General features: G+C 43.5%; 2 protein-coding genes across 5 annotated transcripts; one reads left to right on the top strand and one right to left on the bottom strand.

Moving 5' to 3' along the window:
- Window positions 1–43: 43 nt before the first annotated feature.
- sgca (sarcoglycan, alpha) lies at window positions 44–6,746 on the bottom strand. Of its 3 annotated transcripts, none has more exons than XM_034557953.1 (11): window positions 6,361–6,746; window positions 4,678–4,806; window positions 4,238–4,389; window positions 3,199–3,265; window positions 2,905–3,103; window positions 2,649–2,823; window positions 1,796–2,004; window positions 1,618–1,644; window positions 764–931; window positions 652–678; window positions 44–531 (listed from the first exon to the last, which is right to left on the bottom strand). In XM_034557953.1, exons 3-11 carry the CDS (start codon window positions 4,364–4,366, stop codon window positions 525–527), a joined length of 1,008 nt encoding a protein of 335 aa, XP_034413844.1. In that variant the 5' UTR covers window positions 4,367–4,389; window positions 4,678–4,806; window positions 6,361–6,746; the 3' UTR covers window positions 44–524. The 3 variants fall into 3 exon arrangements, with proteins under 3 accessions (XP_034413844.1, XP_034413845.1, XP_034413843.1); XM_034557954.1 differs by having other exon boundaries at window positions 6,558–6,746; XM_034557952.1 differs by lacking the exon at window positions 6,361–6,746 and adding an exon at window positions 5,070–5,179.
- Window positions 5,206–25,764, top strand: LOC117748326 (neurabin-2-like). 2 transcript variants are annotated; one of them, XM_034557949.1, is made up of 12 exons: window positions 5,206–5,340; window positions 6,744–7,693; window positions 7,967–9,551; window positions 17,298–17,430; window positions 19,008–19,128; window positions 19,415–19,519; window positions 21,148–21,280; window positions 22,776–22,928; window positions 23,021–23,074; window positions 23,191–23,420; window positions 23,510–23,606; window positions 24,263–25,764. In XM_034557949.1, the coding sequence occupies exons 3-12, from the start codon at window positions 8,088–8,090 to the stop codon at window positions 24,311–24,313; spliced, it is 2,541 nt and encodes an 846-aa protein (XP_034413840.1). In that variant the 5' UTR covers window positions 5,206–5,340; window positions 6,744–7,693; window positions 7,967–8,087; the 3' UTR covers window positions 24,314–25,764. The 2 variants fall into 2 exon arrangements, with proteins under 2 accessions (XP_034413840.1, XP_034413842.1); XM_034557951.1 differs by lacking the exon at window positions 5,206–5,340 and having other exon boundaries at window positions 6,755–7,717.

Here is a 25,764-nt window from a genome sequence, read left to right as displayed (position 1 = left end):
TTTGACGACATATGTAGTACATTTGACATATGTATTGGGACACACTAAATCATTGTATATAATACTAAATAGTATGGTCATCCATATTTTTCTCATGTGACACAGTTCCAAGCTTTTCACAACATTTGTAAACATTGGTATTTAAAAAGAAAAAATCATGTATACATTTGTGTTTGTTTAAATTGTTTCATTGGCTAAAGCTAAGCTTTCCTGGTTTTAAAATATCATTTGTCATTTGGAATTGATTAGCCTTGCTTTAAAACCAAGAGATGAGCCAGATGTGGTGCCTGCAATTAGAAACCGTTGACATTTTTAGGCTTTGCTGACAACAACAACCATGAAGACTGTGGCTTTTAATATTTTTTTTATTAGTAGAGAAAGATGGGGAGGGGAATATGGAAAATCAGAAACGTCAAATAACAAATTTGACAAACTACACTCTTTATTTTATTCTAACAGGCACCCGAAGAAGAAGAAGAAAACACACGTGATCTCTCTGAACGACTCTTCATCCGTCGTCGTTCTCATTTCCTGCAATAACAAAACCACGTGATGAGTCTGTGTTAATGTTAATTATCCATAATAATGCAAAGAAGGAAAAACAAAACAAAAAACATAAAATACAGAGCAGAACAAATGCATTGGATTTACCTGGGCAGCGTGTCACTGTACGGATCACTGAGAAAACAGGAGAATAAAACTAAATAAATTACACAACACTATTAATAAAATGAATGCGTGTGATTAATATGCAAATCCTTACTGCTGGGCCAGGATGAGGGGGATGCTGGGGCTGTCCGGAGCTCCGCCTCCAGACCGGAAGTTGAACATGGGCAGCGTGGACCGAGGCGGAGGCGCGCCGCGGTCTGCAGCCATGCTCCTCAGCTCGTCCGCGTTCCCGTGAATCGTGTGGTGGTGGTACAGCTGGATTCTGCAGAACACACGGCGTCACACGTCAAGCCCGAGATTGAATTTAATATGAAAACTGCTACAAAACTTCTTGGTTAAGTTTCGAAAAAATAAATAAAATAACACATAAATATGACATTTTAAATATAACCTAAAAAAGCAGGTGACAGGGCTGCAGCATACATACATTGTGTTTTTTTAATATATTATTCTATAAACATTCATAAATGAGAAAGTGAGGAAATGACTTCATAACTAATATGAAGTGGTGCAAATATAATTCAGTATACAATACCTGTAAAAGTAGTAAAAGTCCTGCATTTAATACCTTACTTAAGTAAACGTATTATCAGCTAAATGTACATAAAGTGTGAAAGTATTTAAATGTGCAGTAAAATCCTCCCTGTCAGCGTTTCACTTGTATATATATACTTTTCTAGATTAATATTACTGCATTAATGTGTATAATCTACAACAATGCACCATACATTGTAATCTGAAGAGAAACTAAAGCTGTCGGACAAGAAATGAGGAGTAAAAAGTACATTAAGCTCTGAGATACAGTGAAATGTAAAGCTGCGTAAAACGGGAAATACTCAAGTGAAGTACAAGTACCTCAAGATTTCCCTTAAGTACAGTACTAGATGTACGTGTGACATTCCACCACTGATGGATGCAAACATGTTGGAAACAGCGATCAATACTTACTGATTTGTTCTTGCATTCCTTTTCGCACTATAAAAAAAAAAGAACAAAGTGTCACAGTTTGCTTAAAGGGCCAGTTCACCCACATAACACCCTCCCACTGGGGGGGGGGGGGGGGGTTGTAATGTTGTCGAACTGCCCCTTTAATTCACGAGTCAGTAGGCTCAAGGCGGATGCGTACACTCCCTCCCGTCGGCCGAACATGATGTAGGCCAGCAGCAGGCAGAGGACGATGGCGAGGATCAGGGGCACGATCACCGTGACGATGTAGTCCGGGAAGAAGTCTCGGCTCGGGGGAGACTCGGGGGCGCTGAAGTCACCGCCGTCCTCCAGGATCCCCGAACCCATCGCGGGGGCAGGCGGCGCCGGCTGCCGCTTCGTCAGATCGAACTGCGAGGGAAGGAGAAGGTCAAAGGTCAAAAGGTCAAGGGGAACTGTTGTCGGGATACGGTGTGAACTATTACTCGTTGGAGTGATTCTTTAGCAAGACCAAACAATTAATCAATTATAAAAAGCCCAACTTAAGTCCAGGACTCTGATAGAGGGCCTCAAGATAAATTGAGAGGTAACAAACAGGATGATAAAAATAAAAAATGAAATAGGCACAGAATTATCCTGTTTTCTTCAGACTTCTCTCTATAATTTACTTTTTTTTTGTGAAATACTGGAAAGATTGACATTTTCATTCAGGCTTTTAGAAACTCTAAAATATTCAAATAAGACAATCTCTCATAAACTGTGAAAAGAAAACAATATTGAATTTACAATTCGATAAAACAGAGATGAGCAAAATTGAAATTATATGGTCAATCAGATTGAATGTTGTACATTTCTCCATAGTGGGACGAATTAAGTAAAATCTAATAATCTTAATTAAATGTCAAAATGAACTTTCCTCTTCTTGAAGACTCATTTGAAGGATTTTCTAAAGAGGTGAAAGTATCAAGTATTAAAGAAAAATTGAATTATTATCCTCTAAATATACTGCTTTGCCCGTTCATACCGCATCACATATTTCCATTTCCGGGCCTCACCAGCTCCGTCTTGCACCAGGTGATGCAGTTGCTGGGAATGTTGCAGAAGTTGCAGCCTCCCGGGACCTTGACCTTGACCTTGTCCCCCGCCTTGCACTGCTTCTGATGCTCTGGCGTCGTCACCCTCATGAGGCAATCGGAGAAATACCTCTCCGACCCCACCTTCACGTACACGCTGACACACACACACACACACACACGTGAGCATCCATGAACCCGACAGCGTCATCACACACTCTTTTTGGGGGTTTTGTACCCTTCGAAGTGTCCCGCGAGAGGGAGCGGGACCCTGCCGCCCCGGTCGAGGGCGTTGGTGATGTTGATGATCTCCAAGGCCTTGGTGTCCCACAGCTTCTGGACGTCCTGCTTTATCTCACCCTGAACAGAAGAGGGCAGCACCTTCTCAATCTCCCTCAGCTTGAGGAAGAACTCTGCTTGATAGGGCAGCGTCTTCTCTGTGAGTGACAGGCATGGGGGAGGTTACTGTTGCACCCTACCTATTTAATTTAAAATGCACGTGCACGCGAGATATGATCTGAATCCATCGTACCCGCTGTGGCTTTGATCACCAGGATGTGTCTGGCCGCGTCGTAGCTCCGTCTGTTGACGGCGTAGATCTGTCGGAGGAAGATGTTATTTCATGTTTTTGTTTGTGATGTTCGAGAATACATTTTGTTTTTCTTTTCCCGTCAACACCTTTTCTACCCACAATGCCTCTGTCTTCATCAGTGAATCCACTGAGCGTGTTTATGTTTACTTTATTCATAGATCACGAAGACACTCGCTGAGAAAACCTGATTTTAAAGAGTACTAATTTACAGACTTTTAAGGCACAATGTACATGTAAGTATACTGTAATATAGTTGTATTTTTTGTACACGTTTCTGCTGTATTTGCATGTATAAATTAGTGAAATTATATATATTTATAACCTACAACTGGTACAAAAATATTTTGAGTGAGATTTGTACATTTTAATAGACACGTTTGATTAGCTTTATACTTAGAAGAAGGGGGAGAAGAAGGAGAAGGAGAAGGAGGAGGAGAAGAAGAAGAAGAAGAAGAAGAAGAAGAAGAAGAAGAAGAAGAAGAAGAAGAAGAAGAAGAAGAAGAAGAAGAAGAAGAAGAAGAATTGATGTGTGGTTAGGACTTTAAATGGTGCTAAACAAAGAGAATAATAACCTGGACTCCAGACTGTAGTTTTTTAAATATGAGGATTGTTTGTGTATGGCTCCAGAAGTGGAGCCATAATCTGATTTTACATCCCACATGTAACATGTTTTACAGCCATAAGACATTCTGTTTGATTGAGATAAAAGTGCCACTTATCTCTTCTTCAAAGACATCTTTCTCCCTGAATGTTTGATGCTGGTTCAAAACCCCAAAGACCTTTTCTCTTAAGGGTCTGACAGCAGGACCTGGCATTTACCACTGATGCATCAGAAAGCTGCATATTCTTCACATTTGTCTTCACTTATCATATTTATGTTTGGCTCATTATCAAAAGGCACAGAGCAATGTACAAATATATATATATATATATATTTATAAAGCCAACATGCTGACAGTGTTTCCTGATCCCTTCATACCTCAATTACAGTTTTTCCTGGAGACGTCGGCGTGCCGTACAGGAAGCCATTGTCGTAGGGGTGCCTCTGGGTGAAGCGCAGCCACTCCGGGAGGTCTGGAAAATTCTGCCGATTGCACTTAAAAACCATGGGGTCATCGTAAAAGCGCTCGGCTTTATGAAGAGGAGAAGAGAGATATCATTAAAATAAATAAATATGTATATTTATATATATTATATTTATATATAAATTATATATATTATTTATATATAATATGTATATTATATATATATATATATATTATTATTCTTTTTTTTAAAAATGTTACCCATATATATATATATATATATATATATATATATATATATATATATATATATATATATATTTATATATATATAAATAAATAAAAATATATTCATTTATATATATATAAAGGATTTAAAATAAAGGATTCTTACCGTAAAGTTTTGACAACGGTTCAAAGTCATTCTGGAAAGTCTCTCTCAGCAGCTCATATGTGAAGAACTTGCCCACGGGAATAGTGTATTTGATCTCTGCATTGGCCTCGAACAAACTGGCCACACAAACTGTGTTAAAGTGTACAAAGAAAACACACACACACACACACACAAAAAAACAGATTTATCTGAATTGCCAAAACAAAACCTTAAATGTGACTTTAAGATATGACAACACATAACCTCTGATGTTCAAGTCTTGAGAGTTAAAGTCACACAATCCTTGGTCTCAGAAACCAAATGTTAATAACACCAGACCCGATATGGAAAACAGGCTTTCCAGAGTTGTCATTAGACACAAAGTCAAAACTGTTTTTAGGAATAACACTCGCCTGTTAGAAAGAAGACCGAGCTCCGGCAGCCTGCCATCTTGTTCTGGCCTGTGATTGACAGGGCCAAGCGGAGAGGGGCTCGGTCACAGCGAGAGACATGTCAGAGCTATTTTTACCTCACTCACCTCACAACATCCGGAGTCTGTGAACGTGTGAGTGTGGGATAAATAAAGAAATAGAGATATGAAAACAAATACTGAGTTACTTTGTAGGCATGGTATTTTTTTCATGTCTATAGAAACTATTTAAGTATAGTTTTGAGGTACTTTACGTGAGTATTTCCATCTTTCGCTACTTTATACTTCTACTCTGGGAAATGTTGCACCTTTTACTCAAATAAATTCATCTGATGGCTTCAGTTTTTAGATTAAACTTTGTAGAAAGGGGCCATTCTGCCAGATGAGTACTGTTATACTTTATATACAGTATATGTATTTAAACATACATATATATATATATATATATATATATATATATATATATATATATATATATATCTTCTTCCACCACTGGCCTGAAGTAATCTATGCATTTCTATATATAAACTTCTTCCAACAATGGCCTGAAGAAATATATATATATATATATATATATATATATATATATATATATATATATATATATATATACATACACCTATATATAGGCCTATATATAAGTACACATGTATATATTACTATAGGCCTATATATAAGAAGTGTTATATATATAAATGTATAGATTACTATAGGCCTACTGTATATATAAGAAGTGTTATATATAAATGTAATAATTACATTATTAATGCAGTGTTTTCAACTTTTTCTTCAACTGTCTTATTCCATGTTCCATCTCATTTTAAATTAAAATGGTGGCGAATAAGCTAAATTAAATACCAATTTTCATGGTGTATCTAGGATATACAAAATAAAATATGATTTATTGATCCCACGTACGCAGGGAAATTGAAGTATGCAGTAGAAAAAATGAAAGTACAGATGCGAAAAGTATCCCTAACTTTATTAATTTATATATTTATTAAATTTGAGCTTTGTCTTAATAAAATGCTTATACACCACATGAGATAATAACTACATGTAAGTACATTCAGGCACAAAACATCACGAATAAGTGATTACAGAATTAAGTGTGTGTGTGTGTGTTATAATAATATAACTATTATTATTATATTATATCAATATTGTTATATTGAGGGGGCGTGGCTACTCTACATTTACTGTAAAGATAAGCTAATGCACCAAGGGGGAAATCTATTTATTATATTATACTATATATTATATTATGAACTCACCAGCAGCACACGTTTCTTGTGAAAGCTAGCTGGGTGTCACTCCTGCCTTCCTGAAAAGTGATGCACTTCCTGTTTGACAAGCACTTCCGCCTTTTCAGGCAAACACTCCTGCAGTTGTGTCCTTCAGACCTTCAACTGCTGTGACTTAAAGTAGACAACGCGATAGAGAAAAGTGGAAGGACAGTGGTGTACATTACATCTCTCGTGTTGTTCTCAGTGTGTGAAACAGCAGCAGCAATGTGTCCGTGGCCTTGCTCATAAAATAAAATAAAAACCTAACCCCAAAAAACAATCTGAGAGCGAGGCGGCGTGAGAAGATTCAAAACCCCCAAAAGGGAAATGCTTTGTCTTCCTTCAGTCATGTTTTTTAGTGTATCTTTCAGCTCGGATGCAGAATGCAGGAAGCAACAATGTGTCATTGGCCACTGAGGTTTGACGTGCCTGAGTCCTGGCTGGGTCCTAGTGCCAGTCGGGTTATCTGACAGCCACCGTGTCAGAAGACTTTTCAAGGGCTGCTGGGTGACGAACCATGTTGTGAGTCAGTCCTCTCAATGTGTGTTCTTTATTATTTGTTTATGTGTGTAGAATTACACTTGATAGTATATGATATGAAGAAGTATTGCTCTTGTTGGAGGGTTTTACAATATCCACATGGGCAATCGTTTGACTTTTTATTTCACATCAACATTTTAACCATTGAGCTGTTTTAATTTTAACCACCTGACCTTAGTTAACCTATGCATTCACTTTGACTCATTTCAACCGTTATTTGTTATGTTTATCTAACATTTACAACTGTTTATTTAAGTTACTTAACCTGTTTTCAACCGTTATACCGTCATTTTGAGCTGTGTCAACCATTTATCCACCACTTTTAGTTCATGTTTACAGGTGCTCTCAATTCGAAAACATAGTTAATCATTTTTTTTAATGAAATCTGAATCTCTACTTTTGTTTTCATTAGTTAAGCTAGGGCTCCATCTTATTTCCATGTACTTTACTGCTATTGATTTAGTATATTTCATACTTAAGAACTGAAACAATGGCCTTCCCATCACTCACTCCCAACACATTCTGGTTAATACACTTCTTATAAGCATAGAAAATTAGGATTGTATGCAGTAAATCGCCCAGAACAGCTATCTCCTTTCACGCACACACACGCACACACACACGCACTACACGCACACGCTACAGAACATAACGAGCACTAGGACCCAGCGGCTCCCTCCTCCATGCAGCAGCACTCTGCCGCTGCGAGAGGAGGACCAGAAATCTGCAGCTCACAGAGTGAAGAGATCAAAATGATGCTGCCTGTAAAAAAGGATTAAACGTAAGCAATCTGTCGTCAGCTGCGGTAAATCCGCGGCTCACTACCGCTCTACTTTTCTGTGCAAATTATTATAATTTTTTTTTAAAATGACTAATGCAATTATCTGTGAGGGTTAAGGTTTTTTTTTTGTGTTGCATTGTAGCAACTGCAAGCCAGCTAATGACAGATGCATCGTGCTCACTTTCTCCGATGCATTGGACGGGGGTTGCAGCGGATGCAAGCAGGCCTTTAATACGATCTGTTGTTTTTGTTTCTCCCCATCTGCCGGTCTAGTCCGGGCCGCCACCTCGCTTGGATCGGCTGCTGGTGGAGAGGACACCGATTTGGCTACGGGGGGGCTGTTGAGAATGGAGACATGCCGTCGCTGAGCATCCGTCGCGACGCTTGACCGACCATGATGAAGACCGAATCCACATCCAAGAGCACCGGCTCCGGCTCCACGCTCAGGAGCCCATCCCCGCACAGGAACGCGTACGAAGCGGGGATGCAGGCCCTGAAGCCCGTCAGAGACAACGCCGCCAACGGGGACCTGCAGGAGGGCCCCCGGGGGCGCAGGTACGGCTCCAACGTGCACCGTATCAAGAACATGTTCCAGCAGATGCAGACCACATCCCCGGCCGATGCGGGAGAGGGAGAGGAATGCGCCAGGAACGCCGACAAATCGGTGCGCCTCTCCCTCCCCAGAGCCGGCAGCCTGAACGAGAACGTGGACCACAGCGCGCTGCTGAAGCTGGGATCCACCGTGTCCGAGCGCGTGAGCAAATTCGACACCACCAAACCGGAGAACGGGCACCCGCGGGCCTCGTCACCCAGCTACTCCAAGCTGCAGGAGACCCGCCGCATCTTCGAGCAGCAGCAGCAGGAGAGGCAGCAGCAGGGGAGGCAGCAGCAAGAGGAGGAGAGACAGCAGCAGGAGGACGAGGAGGACGAGGAGAGACAGCAGGAGCAGGAGGAGGAAGAGGAGGAGGAGAGACAGCACGAGGAGGAGGAGAGGCAGCAGGAGAAGCTGGCCACCACCAGGGTCCTGCTGAAGACCGACAAGGCCTCCGGCTTCCAGGATGGCAGGTTGGACGTGATGGCTCGTTTCAACGGCAGCACGGAGTCCCTGGACAGCCTGGACACCAGCGAGGCCGTGTCCCCGACAGTCAGCCAGCTCAGCGCCGTGTTTGAACGGGCGGCCGAGCTCCGGAACAACCTCCACCGCCTCTCCTCGACCCCGCCGCTCCCCTCCCGGGGGGTCAGCGCCAAGGTGGGTGTGTTGAACTCCAAAATAATCACAAAGAGGGTTTGTGCCTTTGCGGCGGGCAACCCGGAGGAAGATATAAGCAATCCGATGGGCCTCAAGGGGCCTCCGAGGGGCCCCAGGGGGAGGATGACTCCTCCATCTGAAAGCTGTAATGGGGGCCAAAGCCCTCCAGACACTGAACTTCACAGCACCGCAGGAGAGCAGCGAGAAAAGACAGTGTCCGACGCAGGCGTTGAGGTCAAACCCGAGGAACACTATGGGGCCATGGGGCCCAACGGCACAACACTGCAAGGTGACATCCACATCTCTGTGGAGAACGGGGCCGCCGCCGCCCAAAAGCAGAGCTCTCCAAAGGGCGGCGTGACGGCCAGGGACGCCGCGGTCGAAGAAGACCGGACTCTCAGAGAAGACCAGTCGGGGCGCGACTCTGTGGATATCAGTACCTACAGCGCGGTGGGGGAGGACTTTGTAGGAAGCCAGGTGGGGGAGGAGGAAGAGGAGGTCGATGACAGCTACGAAGCCGAGTCCAGCTGTGCGGAGATCTCCGGGCTGCCTGCGGAGGAGGACCCACCCCCCTCCAGGAAGATCCGCTTCAGCACGGAGGCCATCAAGGTGAGGAAACGCGCAAGGGGAAGAACTCATGGAGTTCACGTTAAACTGAAGGTAGCACACTCGGAGCTTTGTCCAATTAGACCGAGGTGCTGATTTGTGATTATGTCCATATTGTGGTATGTGTTGAGAGGCGAGTTGATGTTGACCTCAAAGCTTATCTGCCGCGGTGCAGACACAGTCAGCACCGCTGTCAGCTGTTTTAATGAACTCACTCAGCTTCTGCCGGTGTCAGAATGATGCTGACATTTTGATTTCACCCTGTTTCAACACTGGGCTTTGCACACACTACTAACCCCCCCTCCCCTTCCACAGTAGCCAGTTGCTAATGGCCGGTCCTGCATTCCTCCCGTGCAGCTGACGGGCCCCCAAAACGATCTGCGATGCAGATACTGATCTGAAACGAGCCACTTCTGTAAATAATTGCCGGGGGAGGAGGAACAAAGAGGCCTGGATAATTAGTCCTGTTTTTTAGAGAAGTGGACACTCTGCTGCTGCCGTGGCGAATGAAAGGTCGGCGGACAGTCTATGGGGAGCTGTGTGAGGAATGGAGTGTTTTCATGTCTGTGTGTGTGTGTGTGTGTGTGTGTGTGAGAAAGAGAGGGAGGACGTGAGAAAAGAAACACTCTTGGCTCAGTGAGATGAGAGGAGGAGGAGGAGGAGGAAGAGGAGGAGGTGGAGTTGATTTAAAGTGTCTCTCTGTGTCTGGGTGGTTGTGTAATGATCTGGAGAGGAGCATCAGACACCCTCTCCTCTCAGTCTCCGCTGCTCTGCCTCGAGGTCGGAGGCTCGTGCAGAGACCCTGCCAGCCCAAGTGGGCACGGACGCTATACATCACGCACACACTCGCTCCCTCACGCCCGAAAAACATCCCGGTGACGAAGGGCTCCTGTGCCGCGTCGTGAGCAGTCAAGTCGAACGGTGCTCTCGCTCTCTATTCTCACGAGCTTGATTTTTTTTCAATATTTTTTTATTTATTTTAAACACAAAAACCTTTGATGTAAACTCTGTTTGCAACAATCCCTCATATTCGTCTCGTGGGTCAAGAGAGAGAGAGCTGTAGACCTTAAATAAGTAGTTCAACATGTTGGTGTATATGCAGACAACTGTATTGTAAATACGAAGCTGCAGCCAAAAGCCGGCTAGCTTAGCTTAGCACAATGTCTGGAAACGGGGGGAAACAGCTAGCCTGGCCACGTCAGATCTGTCATCTCCTTCAACTCATCCTCTTTAATATCTAACTAACTAAAATCATCGTGATGGTGAAGCGGTTCCACTGTGCGACACATGATGGCGATAACTCAAGGAATGTCCGAAGGGGGGAGAAACGGATGTAAACGAGGATATAAATGCTACAGGTTACACAATATATTTAAAAAACAAAAGAAGAAGTCAGCTTTTGGCCTCAAGGACACACACACAATGTTCACATTTTAAATAATTACTCTCCCTTTAAACACGAATACAGTATTTTAAACTGGTGTTAAGAAAAATAAGAAACGTGGCCTATGAAGTATTTATGTGCAGCAATTTCTTTGAATGTGTTTGAGCCAATATCAACATCCACCCAATCTGGATGGAAGCAAACTGGTTCCGCCACGTCGTACGTCCATCACGTAAAAGTAGGAAGAAATGGACCAAAGCAGACGTCTATCACGTTATATTATCCTCCGTGAAATCAAAGATGGATAGCAGGAGGAAGCATTATGTTTCTTTTAAAGAAGTCGCAACTCGTGAGCTTTGATGAAAAAAACAAAAGGCTGAATCTGTTTGCAGCCGTCATCGGAGAATGACCTCCTACTGAGTCCTTTCACACTGTATCAGTGTGCCCTTTGTTATGGAGATTGATGCAGGGGTGGATGAGAGTTGAGGGGGGGGGTGGGGAGGTCAAAGGGGAGGGGCGTTATTATGTTGCTCAAATGTCATGTGACTGTATCATGCCAGCTCTAAAGTCACACAGTGTCAGTTGGTTTCTCTTCCAAAACAGGAAGCGACCATTTTTAGTGCATATTTCGGCTTTCGGGACACAATTAGGTCTTGTTGTTGTTGGTCTGGTCCCCATTTTACACCACACAGTCCTGTGTGTGTGTCTGTCTGTGTCTGTCTGTGTGTGTGTCTGTCTGTGTGTCTGTCTGTCTGTCTGTCTGTCTGTCTGTCTGTCTGTCTGTCTGTCTGTGTCTTCTCACACTGGAGGAAAACATAGCAGTTCTGCTTGGGGTAGAGTTCACACTCGAGCCTTTGTTTTGCTCCTCCTGACACTCTCTTTCTCTCTTTCTCTCGCTCCCTCTCTTCTCCCTTTCGCTCTTTGTCACCAGTCTCTCCGACTGTTAGTAAAAATAGCAGCATTGTTACCATCGCAGCCTCGTCCTCGCCGAAACACGGGAAGCTGCCGCAATACGTCTTGTTTATTATGTTGCGCTTGTTTTTTTTTGTTTTTTTTAGCTTTGTTCCGTATCAATACCAGTAGTTCATGACGTAGCCTCCTGTGATTTAAAAAACAATATTTATTTATCCTATTTCTAAAAAAAGAAAGAAGAAGAAGCGTAAAATAAGATAATCTCCACTGGATTTGCGTTTTTGTGTCGCCTCCAAAAAACAAAATAATCAGATTTACTTTCCATGCTGCAGAATCACCTTGCTCAGTCGTCACCTAGCCTACTCTTCCACTTTGATGCTGGACACACGCACACACACACACACACACACACACGAACACGCACACGCACTTTCCTGTGGATTTATGCTGCCTACACAAGTCCTCCCAGCCCGCTCCAAGAACACCTATGATTTGGTTTCGCACCGTATCATTAACACAAACAAACTGTTCTCGTATTATAATAAACTCGAGGGTGTCGGCCTCGACAAACGCAGGAGGAGGAATTGCATTTTTTTTAAAAAGTCTGCTGCCACAAAATGTCAAAATGGAGAGCCCCCCCCCCCCCCCCCCCCCCCCCCCCCCCCTTGCAACCTATGGTGGTTTGTGTTTACTGCTCGGGTCAGAGCAGGAGAGTTAATACATCACCATATGTCAAGTTATCCTCAAACCGTCCACTACTTAGACTGCAGTATTTCATACGGGGGCATTACTCACAGCCAGGAGGGGCTGAGAGACCAGGCAGATTATAAGCAAGGTCACTCTGCCCCACTTCTCGGCCCTGCAGTGGCACCTCGCTCCGATTACTCGCTCGTGTTGTCTCACCCTGTTGTTCTGTCTTTTACAGCATTTTAAACTTTAAAAAAACAAAACAACAACAGTTTGGATACATCTTCCTGAAGTCTTTCAAGTTCTCTAGTTAATTTAAGATAAGGCTGACACCCTGTCTGTAGCACTAAAGCACAACAAGCTGCAAATATAAACAGTTTTATATGATTCAATAATTTAAAAAAAACTAATTTATTCCCTGTAACAACTGGGCACGTTACTCAAGCTTGAGTAAATATTGCATTTGTTTTGTGCTCACAATAAACTGCAGCGTCTGCTTTCATAATAATAAATGAACACGTCACCTGGTGTGGCTCGCTGCTTTTGGACAATAACGGAGGTTTATGACACAGGGAGATAAACTAGATGCGATAAGGCATTTGGTTATTTGTTAATCTTTCACTGGATTTGTTGGCAATAGGAAAAATACGGGACATCGTCAGCAGCCCTATCCTTTAAAATGGCAGCAACACAATAACAATGTTGCAGCTAGGATGGTATAAATACAATAAACTATGCTAAATAATATGTATATTTATGTAAATATTAAATAAATATTGTTGTATTATATGATTTCCTAGATCTGGTCACATGATTGTGCCTGTGCAAAGCAATATAACATGTAATACAGGATATTAAATATAGACAAATATATAGAATACAGTTAAATAAATCAAATACTTTATTAGGGTAGTACGGGGACTCACTGCACTAGAAGTAACGCTAACAAATTGTACATGTGTGTATATGTAGAATGCAGAAACATTATATTAATAATAATAATAATAATGCAGTTCTATAGTTCTAAAGCCGCTGGCTTTATTCTCGTGCTGCCGTGTTTTCTCCTCGGAGCGCTAAGCCTAAACTTGACTGCTGACCAACGGCTGGCCTGCCAAAAAAAGCGCCAGGCTCTGGTGCCATGCAGCCGTTACCATGACGAACCTACGATATCCATTTCATTGGCTGGAGGGGAGTCGTCCAGGGCGACGCAGGCCGGGACCACATCCTTATTTTCTGTCTGCGTGCTGCACATCTGGGATCTGGATTAACCGGCAATTTAAGGAGGATTTAGAAGCAATTACCTGCCACTTCTGGACTTGTTTAAACCTGCGGCGGTCGGGAGAGCGATTCATAACGATGTAATTAAACTGTTAAGTGGAAAAGTGCTTCTTCTGGTCCGCATATGCTTAACTTCGACAGCTTCGTAAAGCGCCCCGCAAGTATTCTGACCCCGAGAAAAGTGGAATAATTGCATCAACGAGGCACCATATACCTCACACTGTGCACGCTAATCACGTGTAAGGTAGAGTGGCAGCCAAACCGGTTGAAATAACAGCCGTTGCACCACGAGTAATGCGAATGATGTAAAAGTCGGGAATGCGGAGAGACGGGAGTGGAAAACGCGCTATTTCTGTTGCGAACCAATGGCACCGCCCTCCACACATCCCATTGGCTGAATCCAAAATTAGATCTGTTTTTGGGAGAGTGAAGAGGGAAAGAAGTTGACATGCAGCTGTGGGCACCGACTCCCATAGTTAAAACCACCACAGTGTGACACCAATCGCATCGTAGACAGAAGGCCGTCGAGACGTAACCGCACTGCAGGGGGAGCCTCCCGAGCGGCTCTATCATTTAGCCACGTCTCTGTCACGGCATTGTCAAAATGGTCGTGGTGACTGGTTATTTTTACTGCCCTTTTACAGTCCCAAGTGGGTGCTCCGGACTGACACAAACACAAGCTGGCGAGTGGCTCTAGCTAACTGCCCACAGAGCTTTTGTAGGACATCCCGGGCGGCCGATAGCAGAGGGAGGGGAGAGAGGGAGGGAGTTTCCTGGCCATCTGTTGGCTTCTCTGACCTACTATCTGCCACAACTGGAACAGCGTCCTCCTCCTCCAGCCCTAACCCCACCCACCCACCCCCATCACCCTGCCTTTAATCCCAATGTTTGTCTTCCAAAGGCATCCTCATCTACTCCTCTACCTACTTGGGTGAGGTTCGGGGTCGAGAGGTTGCACCGTGCAGGATCCCCGTCGTCTTTCTGCCCTGCGTGGGAGGGAAAGGAAAGAGTTAATTCGGTATCCGAGAGGGTTGGATCGTAGCCTCGCCTGCATCACAACCCCCCCCCCGTCCTGAACGTGCCCAAGGCTGCAGGTCACGGCACACATCCGATCCCGGCTGTGTGTGTGTGTGTGTGTGCATGTGTGTGTTTTTTGTTGTTTTCCCAGTGCCACGTTTAAACGCTGCTGAACCTCGGTGTTTGATCTTCCTTAGCATCGTGGGCGTAGTAACATGAGGGCACCACAAGCCGCCGGCTGGGGGCCTCTTGATCTCTAAAGTCAAGGGGGTGAAGCAGGGCCAAGTGACGGCGTCACAATGGGCACGCAGGCGGCACTGTTGTTGTTCTATGTCCCGTTACTTCGGAGGCAAACAGTGTATTTTGTGTGTCTGTAATCCACATTCTGCTAATCCCTCTAAATACGAAGGTAACCTAGATCAAAAGCCTTCAGTGCTGCTCCCACGCTATCTGTCATCTGCAGGATGGTCGGGTTCAATTTGACTTAATACATAGTGTGAATTAAAACACTACTGTACCTAATTATATTTTTGCATTATAGATAGGTCACATTTTTTTCTGTTTAATTGAAAAACTGGATTAAATGCTCATAATTTTCCAGATCCAGCACTCAACTCGCTGGTTTCGTCTGATCAACAGTTGCTATTAATAAATAAATAAATAACACATCTTTTTTTTATTTTATCAAAATGTCCGTAAGTTAAAACATCCAAATACGACATTCAGAGCATATTCAATGATTCAATGGCTTTAAAAGGAGAAGGAGAAGCCTGCACAGTATTCAATGAGGCATGAAAACGCAATGGTACACATCTGAGAGACGAGGTTGCTGCTTACATTTCAAAAGGCACTGTCAAAACTGACAGGCTCTTTACTGCGGGGTTGCCATGGAGACGAGGCCTATAGGACTGAAGGGTTAGCATCGAAGCTACGAGCCGCTACTTTGTAACACAGATGGAGAAACTAAACAGCCGAGAGAGAGAGAGAGAGAGGGAGAGGGAGAGAAGTGAGAGAAAGTAAACAAAGAAGAAGAAGAAGAAAAAACGTGTTAAAATGTCACTTCACAGGGAGCTTGTGAGGAGAAAAGTTGAGAATGGAGTTAGAATAAATGAGAGGATGTGTGAAAAGAGAAGGTCCGGCACCGAACTAGTGTGGCTAGTGGAGCATGCAGCGTGGTGCATGCATAATCGTCTTGGAAGACTCTTTGTGTGTGTGTGTGTGTGTGTGTGTGTGTGCGTGCGTGCGTGCGTGCGTGCGTGCGTGCGTGCGTGCGTGCGTGCGTGCGTGCGTGCGTGTGTGTGTGTGTGCGAGCAGCAGCTGCAGAAGGCCTCCATTAGCATGCTGGATGTGGTTATGTAAACTGTCATGCTGGTGGCCCAGAGTGAATGTGGGGAAACAGAGGCCTCTCTCTTGTCTTAGTGAGAGCAACTTCAGCGGTTGTGATCGACTGTGCTTGATACACATTACCAGCTCGGGGGGGGGGGGGTCGATACTTTTAAATTGCATTATGTGTTCATTTACACCGGCGCTCAGTTTTTATTATTTATTTGTTATTAAAACCATGCATCCAGCTTGTCTGTCTCAGCTGCATACATCTCTACAAGCGTTTGGTGATGATATCTAGAGTGTTATAACATTTGTTCGGACACAACACACCCTCATTATTATTATATCAATCTTTCCATTTGTATTAGCGTAAGACATTGAAGGCACTAAACTGGATTTAATATATGAACAGATATTCTGAAAGAAACACTGCAGTTTGGTTTCACTCTTCACACCTGTTGAAACACACTGGCACACAAGTGATTCAACATTTACCACGCTCCCCCCAGGGTGCACAGGAAGTGGTGTGTGTTTTTCTGTTTTCATTAGCAGTTACTATATTTGTACCGCGTGCTAGAAGAACTACTGGAGTAGCACAAAACGGTGATAAGCCACAATGGCTGGAAAGAAAGAGAGGCGTCATCTCCAGTTTTCAAGTAGCAGAATCTCGCCCGTTACCTCTGGGCTAACACTGACTGACCTTTAGAGACACACACCACAGAGAAGATCAGTTATCACCAGAGAGGGGACTCGTTTTAAGGAATAGGTTGACATTTTGTATGCCACAGCCAGGATACAATTAGCTTAGCTTAGCACAAAGACTGGGAACGGGGGGAAACAGCTAGCCAGCTTCTGTCCAAACCACCAAACCACAAATAGTTTCTTTCACACTTAAGTTTATGAGCAGATGGCACTTAATCAACAACCTTTTTTTAAGGTACTGTTAGGGACGGGTTTTAAACCTTTGGACGGAGGCTAGCTGTTTCCCTTCACTGCCAGTCTTTGTGCTAAGCTAAGCTATCCGTCTCCTAGTGGTAGCTTCATGTTTGACAGGTGACTCTGCAAAAAAAAACAAGAAAAAAAAAAAACACTGCCTTCCATATTCTTGAGCAAAGAGGTTTAAGTGTCTCCGTTTCCCCTTCCAGGTGTTTGCCACCTACCCCAACGAGGACTACGACCGGCGCAATGAAGACGTGGACCCCATGGCGGCGTCCGCAGAGTACGAGCTGGAGAAGAGGGTGGAGAGGCTGGACCTGTTCCCCGTGGAGCTGGAGAAAGGTACAGAACAGATGTATTCAAAGCATTTATTTCAACCCGCTCGGGGGTTTGCATAAAAAATGGAAAGCAAAAATGAGAACCAGAAATTTCACATTGACAGAAAGGTATTTGAGAATTAATTTAGATTTTTTTTTTGTGTGACTAACTTGCCACCGGACAGTTTAATCTGTGCTTTCTGTTTCTCTTTGAAGGCAGATGAAAAATGTAATTAAAAAAACACACATTCTTTATTACTTATGTAAAAAGGCCTTCAGTGCGCATCGACTGCTTTCTGCCAACATCCCTGTTTCCTCCAGGGAGCCACACCTTCGACATTATAGTGCATTAATGTATTTATAGACCACTATATTTAGAATTGTGAACAGGGGCAGGTACCACGGGAGATCATACAGTATGGGACCATGTTCTAAATAATCTGCTGTCGATATTATAAAAACCATATGAATCCAGAAGGAGATTAATCAAAGATTACAAAAGAGGGATAAGCAGGAGAGAGAGAAAAAAGAGCGGAGAAATAAAATACACCTCAGGCATAAAATCTGCGTGTTCACTTATGTAACTTTCACTTTATATCTGAAGAGGTTAACTGAAATAGTGTTGTTATTATTTTTCTAAAATCCCAAGGATGCAAAGAAGCGTGTGCAGGCTTTTTTTTTTTAAGGCTTCAGAAATCCTTTCATGGACTCCTGACTGTGGATGATGTGCTGCAAAGAAATGCTGCATCATTTCCTGGTAGACCCCCCCCCCCCCCCTTCTCCACAGACTATCTTCTGCTCACTGTACCCATAAACAAACAAACAAACAAACAGACAAATACCTGCTGTGAAGCTGGCCTGCAGTGTTTTCTCCCGCCAGCCTGGCTCACGACTAAAACTGCTGTGTACACACGTACCCTTCATTAGCAATGATAATTACATTTTTAACCTACTTATTTTCTCTTGCATTTAAAGCTGTCTTAAACACTTTAAGCATTTCTAATCCTGTGGGATAAACAGATACTCAATGAAAGTCTATCGTCGGGATTCCTTCTTTTAGCCGATTATTTCATTAATTGGTCCTTTTGGTCTCAGTCGACTTAGTTTTTCGTTTTTTAATGCTTTTTTAAAAATGCTGAATGACTTATTTCCAAGTAACTTATGAGCATCTCTGGTAAACACACGACTTAAAGTGGCGCTTTTCTGTGGAGAAACTGATGTATTGATTAAATCAATCAGTCGACAGTTATCACAGTGTTAATCGAGGACATTGTGCTTCTACACGATGAGTAAATTAGGATGTTTTTTCGACTTGCAATGGAGGGATCGCTGAGCGATGCCCTGTGCCGTTTTTTCGACCACGTTGCCGGCGTGCAGCCAAAGTGATGCACACTCCTGCCGCCCGCTTCGTGTTATTCCGCTAATTGACAGCTGTTGGCAGTAGTATGCAAAGAAATGCATTAATGAGCCGACAAGGCAGTCGCGGGGAGTGCATTGTACCGGCCTCAACTACACACACACACACACACACACAACGCATTGTGTGTGAGTGACGTTACATTACGGTGACAGCACAGCTGTTGTTTCCCCACCCTCCTTCAGACGGCGAGGGCCTGGGCATCAGCATCATCGGGATGGGTGCCGGGGCCGACATGGGCCTGGAGAAGCTGGGCATCTTTGTGAAGACGGTCACGGATGGAGGAGCAGCACACAGGGATACCAGGTATGTTCATGTTACATCGGATTATCCCGATTAAAAAGGTCTTTTTTTCTCCCCTTGTTTTGAACCACGTGTCAAACTGAGGTTAGTAGTTGTGGCTTCTACTTCCGGGGGTGGACGCTTTAATTGTCCCACTTGTCTCTCTCCCGATTCCTGGCAACTGCAGATGGGTCTCGCGGCCAAGAGCGCAGGCTTATAAATGGAGCGTGGGTTGTGTGGGCTTCAGCGTAAAAAAAAAAAAGAAGCGTATTACTCTCCACTTATTGTCTCTCTTCACTGCCTCCTCCAGGATCCAGGTGAACGATCTGATTGTGGAGGTGGACGGGACCAGTTTGGTGGGAGTCACCCAGAACTTTGCCGCCTCCGTACTCAGGAACACCTTAGGAACCGTCAAGTAAGAGTTTGTCTGAATTGTCCTGTTTTGTTTTATTATCACAGTTGCTTTGATGCGCTTTTCATGCCCAGAAAAAACAGCAAATCATCCCAACACCACTGTAGAGTTTGTAGAGCCATTAGTTGTCATGACAACGTACTTCATTTAGGTCATTTAGCGCCAACATTAGATTAAAATTGTTGTTGCTTTGATTTATAGATAAAATACCTTGTATAAAGTACTTATCCAGAGTCTGCTTGTGTGTGTCTCTGTCTAGAGAACCCACTTGGGACTTTAACGCTATATTTACAATATTTTTTTTTACAAATGACTGTTTTGTCAATGGAGTCCGGCGGCTTCAGCTCCTTTCAGAAAGCGCGGAGCGTTAAAGCAGTGAGAATATGCTGAATATCGCGTAATCTTAACACTTGTGAACGCGGTAAACATTAGCTGCTAAACGTCAACATGTTAGCATGCTAGCTAGCCGATGTCGTTTTACCTCAAGGCCCCGCTGTGCTCTTAGTTAGCGTGCATTTCGACCGTAGCCATCGAGCTTTTGGGCCCTTGGCCTTGCAACACTTTTGTTGCCACCGCTCGCTGTGACATCGGCATTCTCGCTCGAGGAGCCGGTTTCCTCTTGGTGAACACCCAGCCTGCCGCCAGTCTGGACCGACTTCTACCACATCCTGCTCGTTCAGCTCAGCAGACTGCGGATTTACATCTGGACTCTCGCCGGGGGTCGTGATTACACCCTTCGGTGTCGCAAAGCTCCTCTCTTGAGACATCCTGAAAGAGAACCACTGGAAAAAAAACTGTTATCAGGAACAAATACACAAGTATACTTCAGAAAAGCCAGCTGGACGTTTGTAGCCGAGCTCTTTTGGCGTCTTAATGGAGCTGACGTGCCCCCTTTTGTAATCTGAGCTCATTCATAATTCAGGGTTTGGGGTGGGGGGTGATCGTGAGTGTGGTGTGACTTGTGAAGATCAGAGACCTCCACATATAGCTCATGCATTATGGATCTGCTGCAGCGATGGGCACTAGAGCTCAGACCTATTCATACATTTATTTTTTTTTAAACAACGTCAGGCAGACAAATAGATCGGGGGCAGGAAGTGTCGTTTGTGGGCATTTAATTACCCGTTAGTGATTCAGATATTTAAAAGGCTGCAGCGGCCGGCTCTGTGGCTTCGTCGTGATTTACTGTTCACGCGTTGGCTGTAATTGGCACGGACTTGTGAGCCTCACTCTGGGAACATATAGTGCCTATAATGAACTGTACACTGAGCTGAAGGAGAGGCAGGGGGTTGATTTTAATCACAGAAGAGGCCAAACCCCACAGAGACCACCTTTGTTCGGCTGCAAACAGGAAGACGCGTTCCGTCGTCAGAGGAGCCAGCACATTCCTGACTACATTAATACGTCCAACTTCACTACCTCGAGAGGTTTTATTGGATATGAAAAACACGTTCTCGGTCCTCGTAGATGTCCGTGCTCCTGAGTGGACAAGAGTATACAAAATATATATGCATATATATATATATATATATATGAATCATGTTTTATTTAGCATGCACATGCAGTTATCATACAAAATCACACAAAGGGCTATTTCAGTTCAGCTGGTTCACGATATTTTCCAAACGCAGTTTCGTGATCGGGCGAGAGAAGCCGGGAGAGCAGAGCGAGGTGGCCCAGCTCATCCAGCAGACGCTGGAGCAGGAGCGCTGGCAGAGGGAGATGATGGAGCAGCGCTACAACCAGTACATGGACGAGCAAGAGGTGAGGTTTCTGTGAAAGGAACCCTCTGACACCAGGAGCGCCGGGTGATCTGACAAAAGCGGCTTGGTTTGTGTCCGCAGAAGGTGAAGCACACTCGCACACATGCTGCCATGTTCAACGCACTTAAAATGGATTAAATAGCAGATTCAGGCCACAGGTTTGAGGAAATTCTTGCAAGAGAATGAAAATAGTCAACTTTTTCTGGTCAATATTTGGAGAGGATCCGTTTCAGCGTGTCTGCAAAGTCCTTAAAAAGTCTCAAACTGTCATGAATTCCATTTTTTATTACGGTAAGGTTATTAAATTATCAATAATAATTTCAGTTATTGAGTTCTTATTTTCAACATGAACCTTTTATCAAATTCCATGCATCTGTTTTTGGTCAAAATGAGTCAAATTCTCCTGCAGCACAGTCAACATGTAACACACACGTCATATTTATTTATTTATATTTATGTCATATTTATCTGAAGAGGGAAATCCCCCCCATTGCTAAACTACAGTATGTGGAAGAAAGTAATGGCGCCTGGCTATCTAACCTAAAGGTAACTGTTTCTACCTAAAACTGTCTGCTATGCTTATTTAAATATGAAAAAAGAGGATTTTTTTTGTCTTAAATTTAAGTTTGTCTTAAAAAGGTATTAAAAAAACACATTTTTATAATGTAATTCTCTTGACACCTGTAGAAAAACATCTGAATGCATTCATCAACAAATAAAAACATCCCAAAATAGCTTTAAAGTGGAAGACATTTTCATCCTGTTCAGGCACAAAATACTTCCTTAAAAAGCAAAATGAATCGTCCTCGGTTCCCCTTTAGGATTATGAACAGAAGTGACCCTCTCTGGTGGGGGCACCACTATCGTGTGGTATCAATCTGATCAACCGATAAGCTCGGGATCAGGACGACTCGTTTGCTTTGTTGATCTCACGTGTCTCAGATGTTCTCTAGTTTTTTGGTTTTTTTTTTTTTTACGTACGCGAAGCAAAAAATAACAAACTACGCCAGTGGTTTCATTAGAGAGGAAGTTTCTCCATTCAAGCAACGTGATGGGTTGCTGGTTCTTGAAAAGCATTAGGTTGCGTAATGGAAGGCAGAGTCTGCTCTTTGGGAGTTCTGCGCCATCTAGTGGCCGTTTGGCGTCACAGCAAATACACGTGTGCTTTTTAAAGACGCCACTAAATCACTATATTTGATTAGATTATACTTTATTTATCCCCAGGGGGAAATTTCTTGACGCATATCATATATTTATGTGATAGTTCACCCAAATATGTATCGATAAATGTGCACAAGTGTTTGAAATCCAAAAATTCTATATAACTTTACCTCCTCAAAAAAATGACAAACGCGATAGATGTTTGATCAAATTATCTTCAGAAAAGCCGAGATGCGACGTTTAAAATGTTGGCGAACTGGCCCTTTAAACTTAGCATAGCCTTTTTCTGAACGTCAAATAGCTCCTAACCCCCCCCCCCCCCTCGCCACTTGCAGGGCGGTGAATACGGCACAGACGAGGAAGAAGACGAGGACGAGGAGGTCAGTCCGCCGTATCCCAGCGCCATCGAGGTGTTTGACTTGGCGGAGAACGAGGACATGTCGCCCCTGGAGACGGACCCTGAGAAACTGGCACACAAATACAAAGAGGTGAGAAGTGAACTCCTTAAGTCTAATCACAGCTTGTTTCCTCCGATGTGCCCGACGGTAATTAAAATGCTCATCTCTCTTTGCTGTAAAAGCTCCAAATAAAGCATGCTGTGACCCAAGCGGAGATCCAACAGCTGAAAAGAAAGGTAGGTTTGATTATAGTGTTTAATTAGGATGTTTCTCCTTTTGTGAGATGAAGCATTCATTATTTTAAGCATCAGAGATTACATTACATCCCCCGTCGTCGTCGTCGTCTCTCCAGCTGCACCACGCCGAGCAGGAGAAGCAGCGCTGGCGCATGGACAAGGCCCAGCTGGAACAGACGCTGCAGGAGAACAAGGAGCGCATGGAGAAGCTGGAGGGCTACTGGATGGAGGCTCAGAGCCTGTGCCAGGCGGTGGACGAGCACCTGAAGGAGACGCAGTCCCAGTATCAGGCCCTGGAGCGCAAGTACAGCAAAGCCAAACGCCTGATCAAGGAGTACCAGCAGAAGTGAGGCCGGCATTTTGAGTAGAGGCTGCTCTCAAAGTTGTTTTCGTTGGTCACGTCTGGGTCTTGACACTCTGTGTGTCCGTCAACAGGGAGATCGAGTACCTGAAGAAGGAGACCCAGCGCTGTGCACAAGTTGGAGCTGAGGCCTCTCTTCTCAAGGAGGAGTCTGGGCAACTCCAGGAGCAGGTGAGGGGGTGGCCGAGAAAAGTGCTTCACATAAGGCATCATAAGACACCACATAGGGCAGCAGTGTGACCCGCGTTCCTGACTGAACCGTCATTAAGGCTGGCCCTCTCCACTTTGAGTTCAACGGCACTTTTAATGACATAGTTTGAGGCTTTGTTCTTTTCTTTCTTCTTCACAGCGCTCGTGAGAACAATTTTGAGTCTTGTGGTCTTCATACAAACAAAAGAGTGAATAAAAAAAAAAAAAAAGGATTTTAAATGATTCTGTTTCACACGTTACAGACTGTGAAATATGTGCAAGAATGCAAACGTCTCAGTCTGCGATGGACCACGCAAAATGAGTCATATACAGACCACTAAATGAAGTGCTCATTCCATATAAACTATATGGAATAATACTGTTACCGACAATTTTACCACGTCGTTTGCCTTTTTTCGAAGGAATATATAAAGGCACTATTTTTTAATCACGAGTTCTTCCGTGAGCACTTTTAAGGGCCCAACACATACTTGAATGAAGTGTGTGTGTGTGTGTGTGTGTGGTTTGCCAACAATTTGAGGCAACTACACGTGTACTTTTAATATCAGACGAGGCACTTTCTGACCGATCAAACCACATTAATGTGTTTAACTGCATATCTCTCTCTCTCTCTCCAGGTGGCGGACCTGGAGTGCCGGGTGGAGGAGCTGAAATCCGATCCTTTATAAAAATGAAAAGCCTTTTCGTCCGCTGCGCGTCTCCTCTAGCAGAGCTCCACTCCGCTGGAGGAGAAGACGGCGTTATCGTTCTTGACCTGCAGGGTATTTCCTCGGTTTCAGCCACTTAAACCCCTTTTTTTTAAACCATGTTTTTTTTCTGTTACCATTTATTGGGATTGTGTAGAACGGTGTCATCATCACAAATACAGACTCTGTTGAGCTCTAGATGTACTGTTCCCTTTTCAGTATTTAATCCATTAATTTGTGGGGTTTTTTTGTGCTTTTAATTGCCAAAACAGAAAAAAAAAAAAAAAAAATCCCTTTCTTTTGCCTCGTTTTGTGACCCTTTTTTTTGTTTGTTGTCGTTTTCTTTTTTGTACAGACGTGATAACGTGTGGTTTAACAATCAGTTTGGTTTGTAAAATTTTTTAATATGTGTATAACATTTAACATAATATAAAACTAACGAGATTGAGGGGGTCGTTGTATATTTTACGTGATGTAAATTGGGAATCGGGGAGATTGCACTGAAGAAGACATCGACGAAGGTGCTTCACTGGAACGGAGGAAGAAACGGGAGGAACTATGTTTTTGAGGTCGTCTTGGAAATAGTAGAAACTGTGTAAGCCGACCTTCGTAGGGGTCTTGTCACTTAACCTTGAGAACCACCTGCTGCCTACCTTTCAGAAGTGTTTGTGTATTTTTTACACACCGAAAAAAGACTCGTCAATGAGCGTCCAACCCCCCCCCTCCGATTTCAAACCCTCCGCTTCTTTATAAAAATATGAAAAAACATTTAAAAAAAATAGAAAACAAGCCTCCACACAAACTGCTGTGCCACAAATGAAAATGGATCTCTTTCCTCCCCTCCAAATGGATGTTGTCAAGGACTTGTGTAACTGGTATTAGTTAGGACTACTGATATGAGAAACATTACTGGACTGGGATTGTGAAAAGGAAGCCGGATACCAGCAGCGAAGATATATATTGATTTTAAAAAAGAAGAAGAAGCTTGTGTCTCCAACCAGCAGCTGCACTTGACACATGGGAACATACACACTGCCAGGTTTCACGCCTGTTTCAACTCATGCACACGTTTTAACAATGAAATTGAGTCTACTTGTGTCAACCGTCATACCAGTATGTTTGTATAGTTCAGGTAAAGACTGAAATATTTTAATTTTACTTAATATTTATAATATAGTCAAAAAGGTGGAAATATGAGCTAACGAGGACAAAAAGGTGACAAAAGCAATGTTCAGACAGTTTTACTGTCTTTTAAGAAAAAAAAAAGACAAAAAAAATCATCTGGATCGCTACAGAAACTAAAATTAAGATTAATGAATTGAAGAAGAAGAAAAAAATACAGGCATGGTTATGAGTATTTTCATAATATTAAGGCTTGTACAGTGCACATGCTTTGCATTGTATGTTTTTGTGGAATAAATGGTCAACAGTGA

This window comes from Cyclopterus lumpus, chromosome 19, assembly GCF_009769545.1.
Source record: "Cyclopterus lumpus isolate fCycLum1 chromosome 19, fCycLum1.pri, whole genome shotgun sequence".
NCBI lineage: Eukaryota > Metazoa > Chordata > Actinopteri > Perciformes > Cyclopteridae > Cyclopterus > Cyclopterus lumpus.
The sequence above is the reverse complement of the archived record's forward strand: the minus strand, read 5'-3'. Positions and strand labels throughout refer to the sequence as shown.

Excerpts from the sequence above, each read along its gene's own strand:
- sgca (XM_034557952.1), bottom strand. The coding sequence starts at position 5,106 with ATGGCAGGCTGCCGGAGCTCGGTCTTCTTTCTAACAG. Across the intron at positions 2,824-2,904 it reads CTCGCGGGACACTTCGAAGG|CGTGTACGTGAAGGTGGGGT; the intron begins GTACAAAACCCC and ends TGTGTGTGTCAG. Across the intron at positions 2,005-2,648 it reads CCTGGTGCAAGACGGAGCTG|TTCGATCTGACGAAGCGGCA; the intron begins GTGAGGCCCGGA and ends CTTCCCTCGCAG.
- LOC117748326 (XM_034557949.1), top strand. The coding sequence starts at position 8,088 with ATGATGAAGACCGAATCCACATCCAAGAGCACCGGCTCCGGCTCCACG. Across the intron at positions 23,421-23,509 it reads ATCAAGGAGTACCAGCAGAA|GGAGATCGAGTACCTGAAGA; the intron begins GTGAGGCCGGCA and ends GTCCGTCAACAG. Across the intron at positions 23,607-24,262 it reads CTGGGCAACTCCAGGAGCAG|GTGGCGGACCTGGAGTGCCG; the intron begins GTGAGGGGGTGG and ends CTCTCTCTCCAG.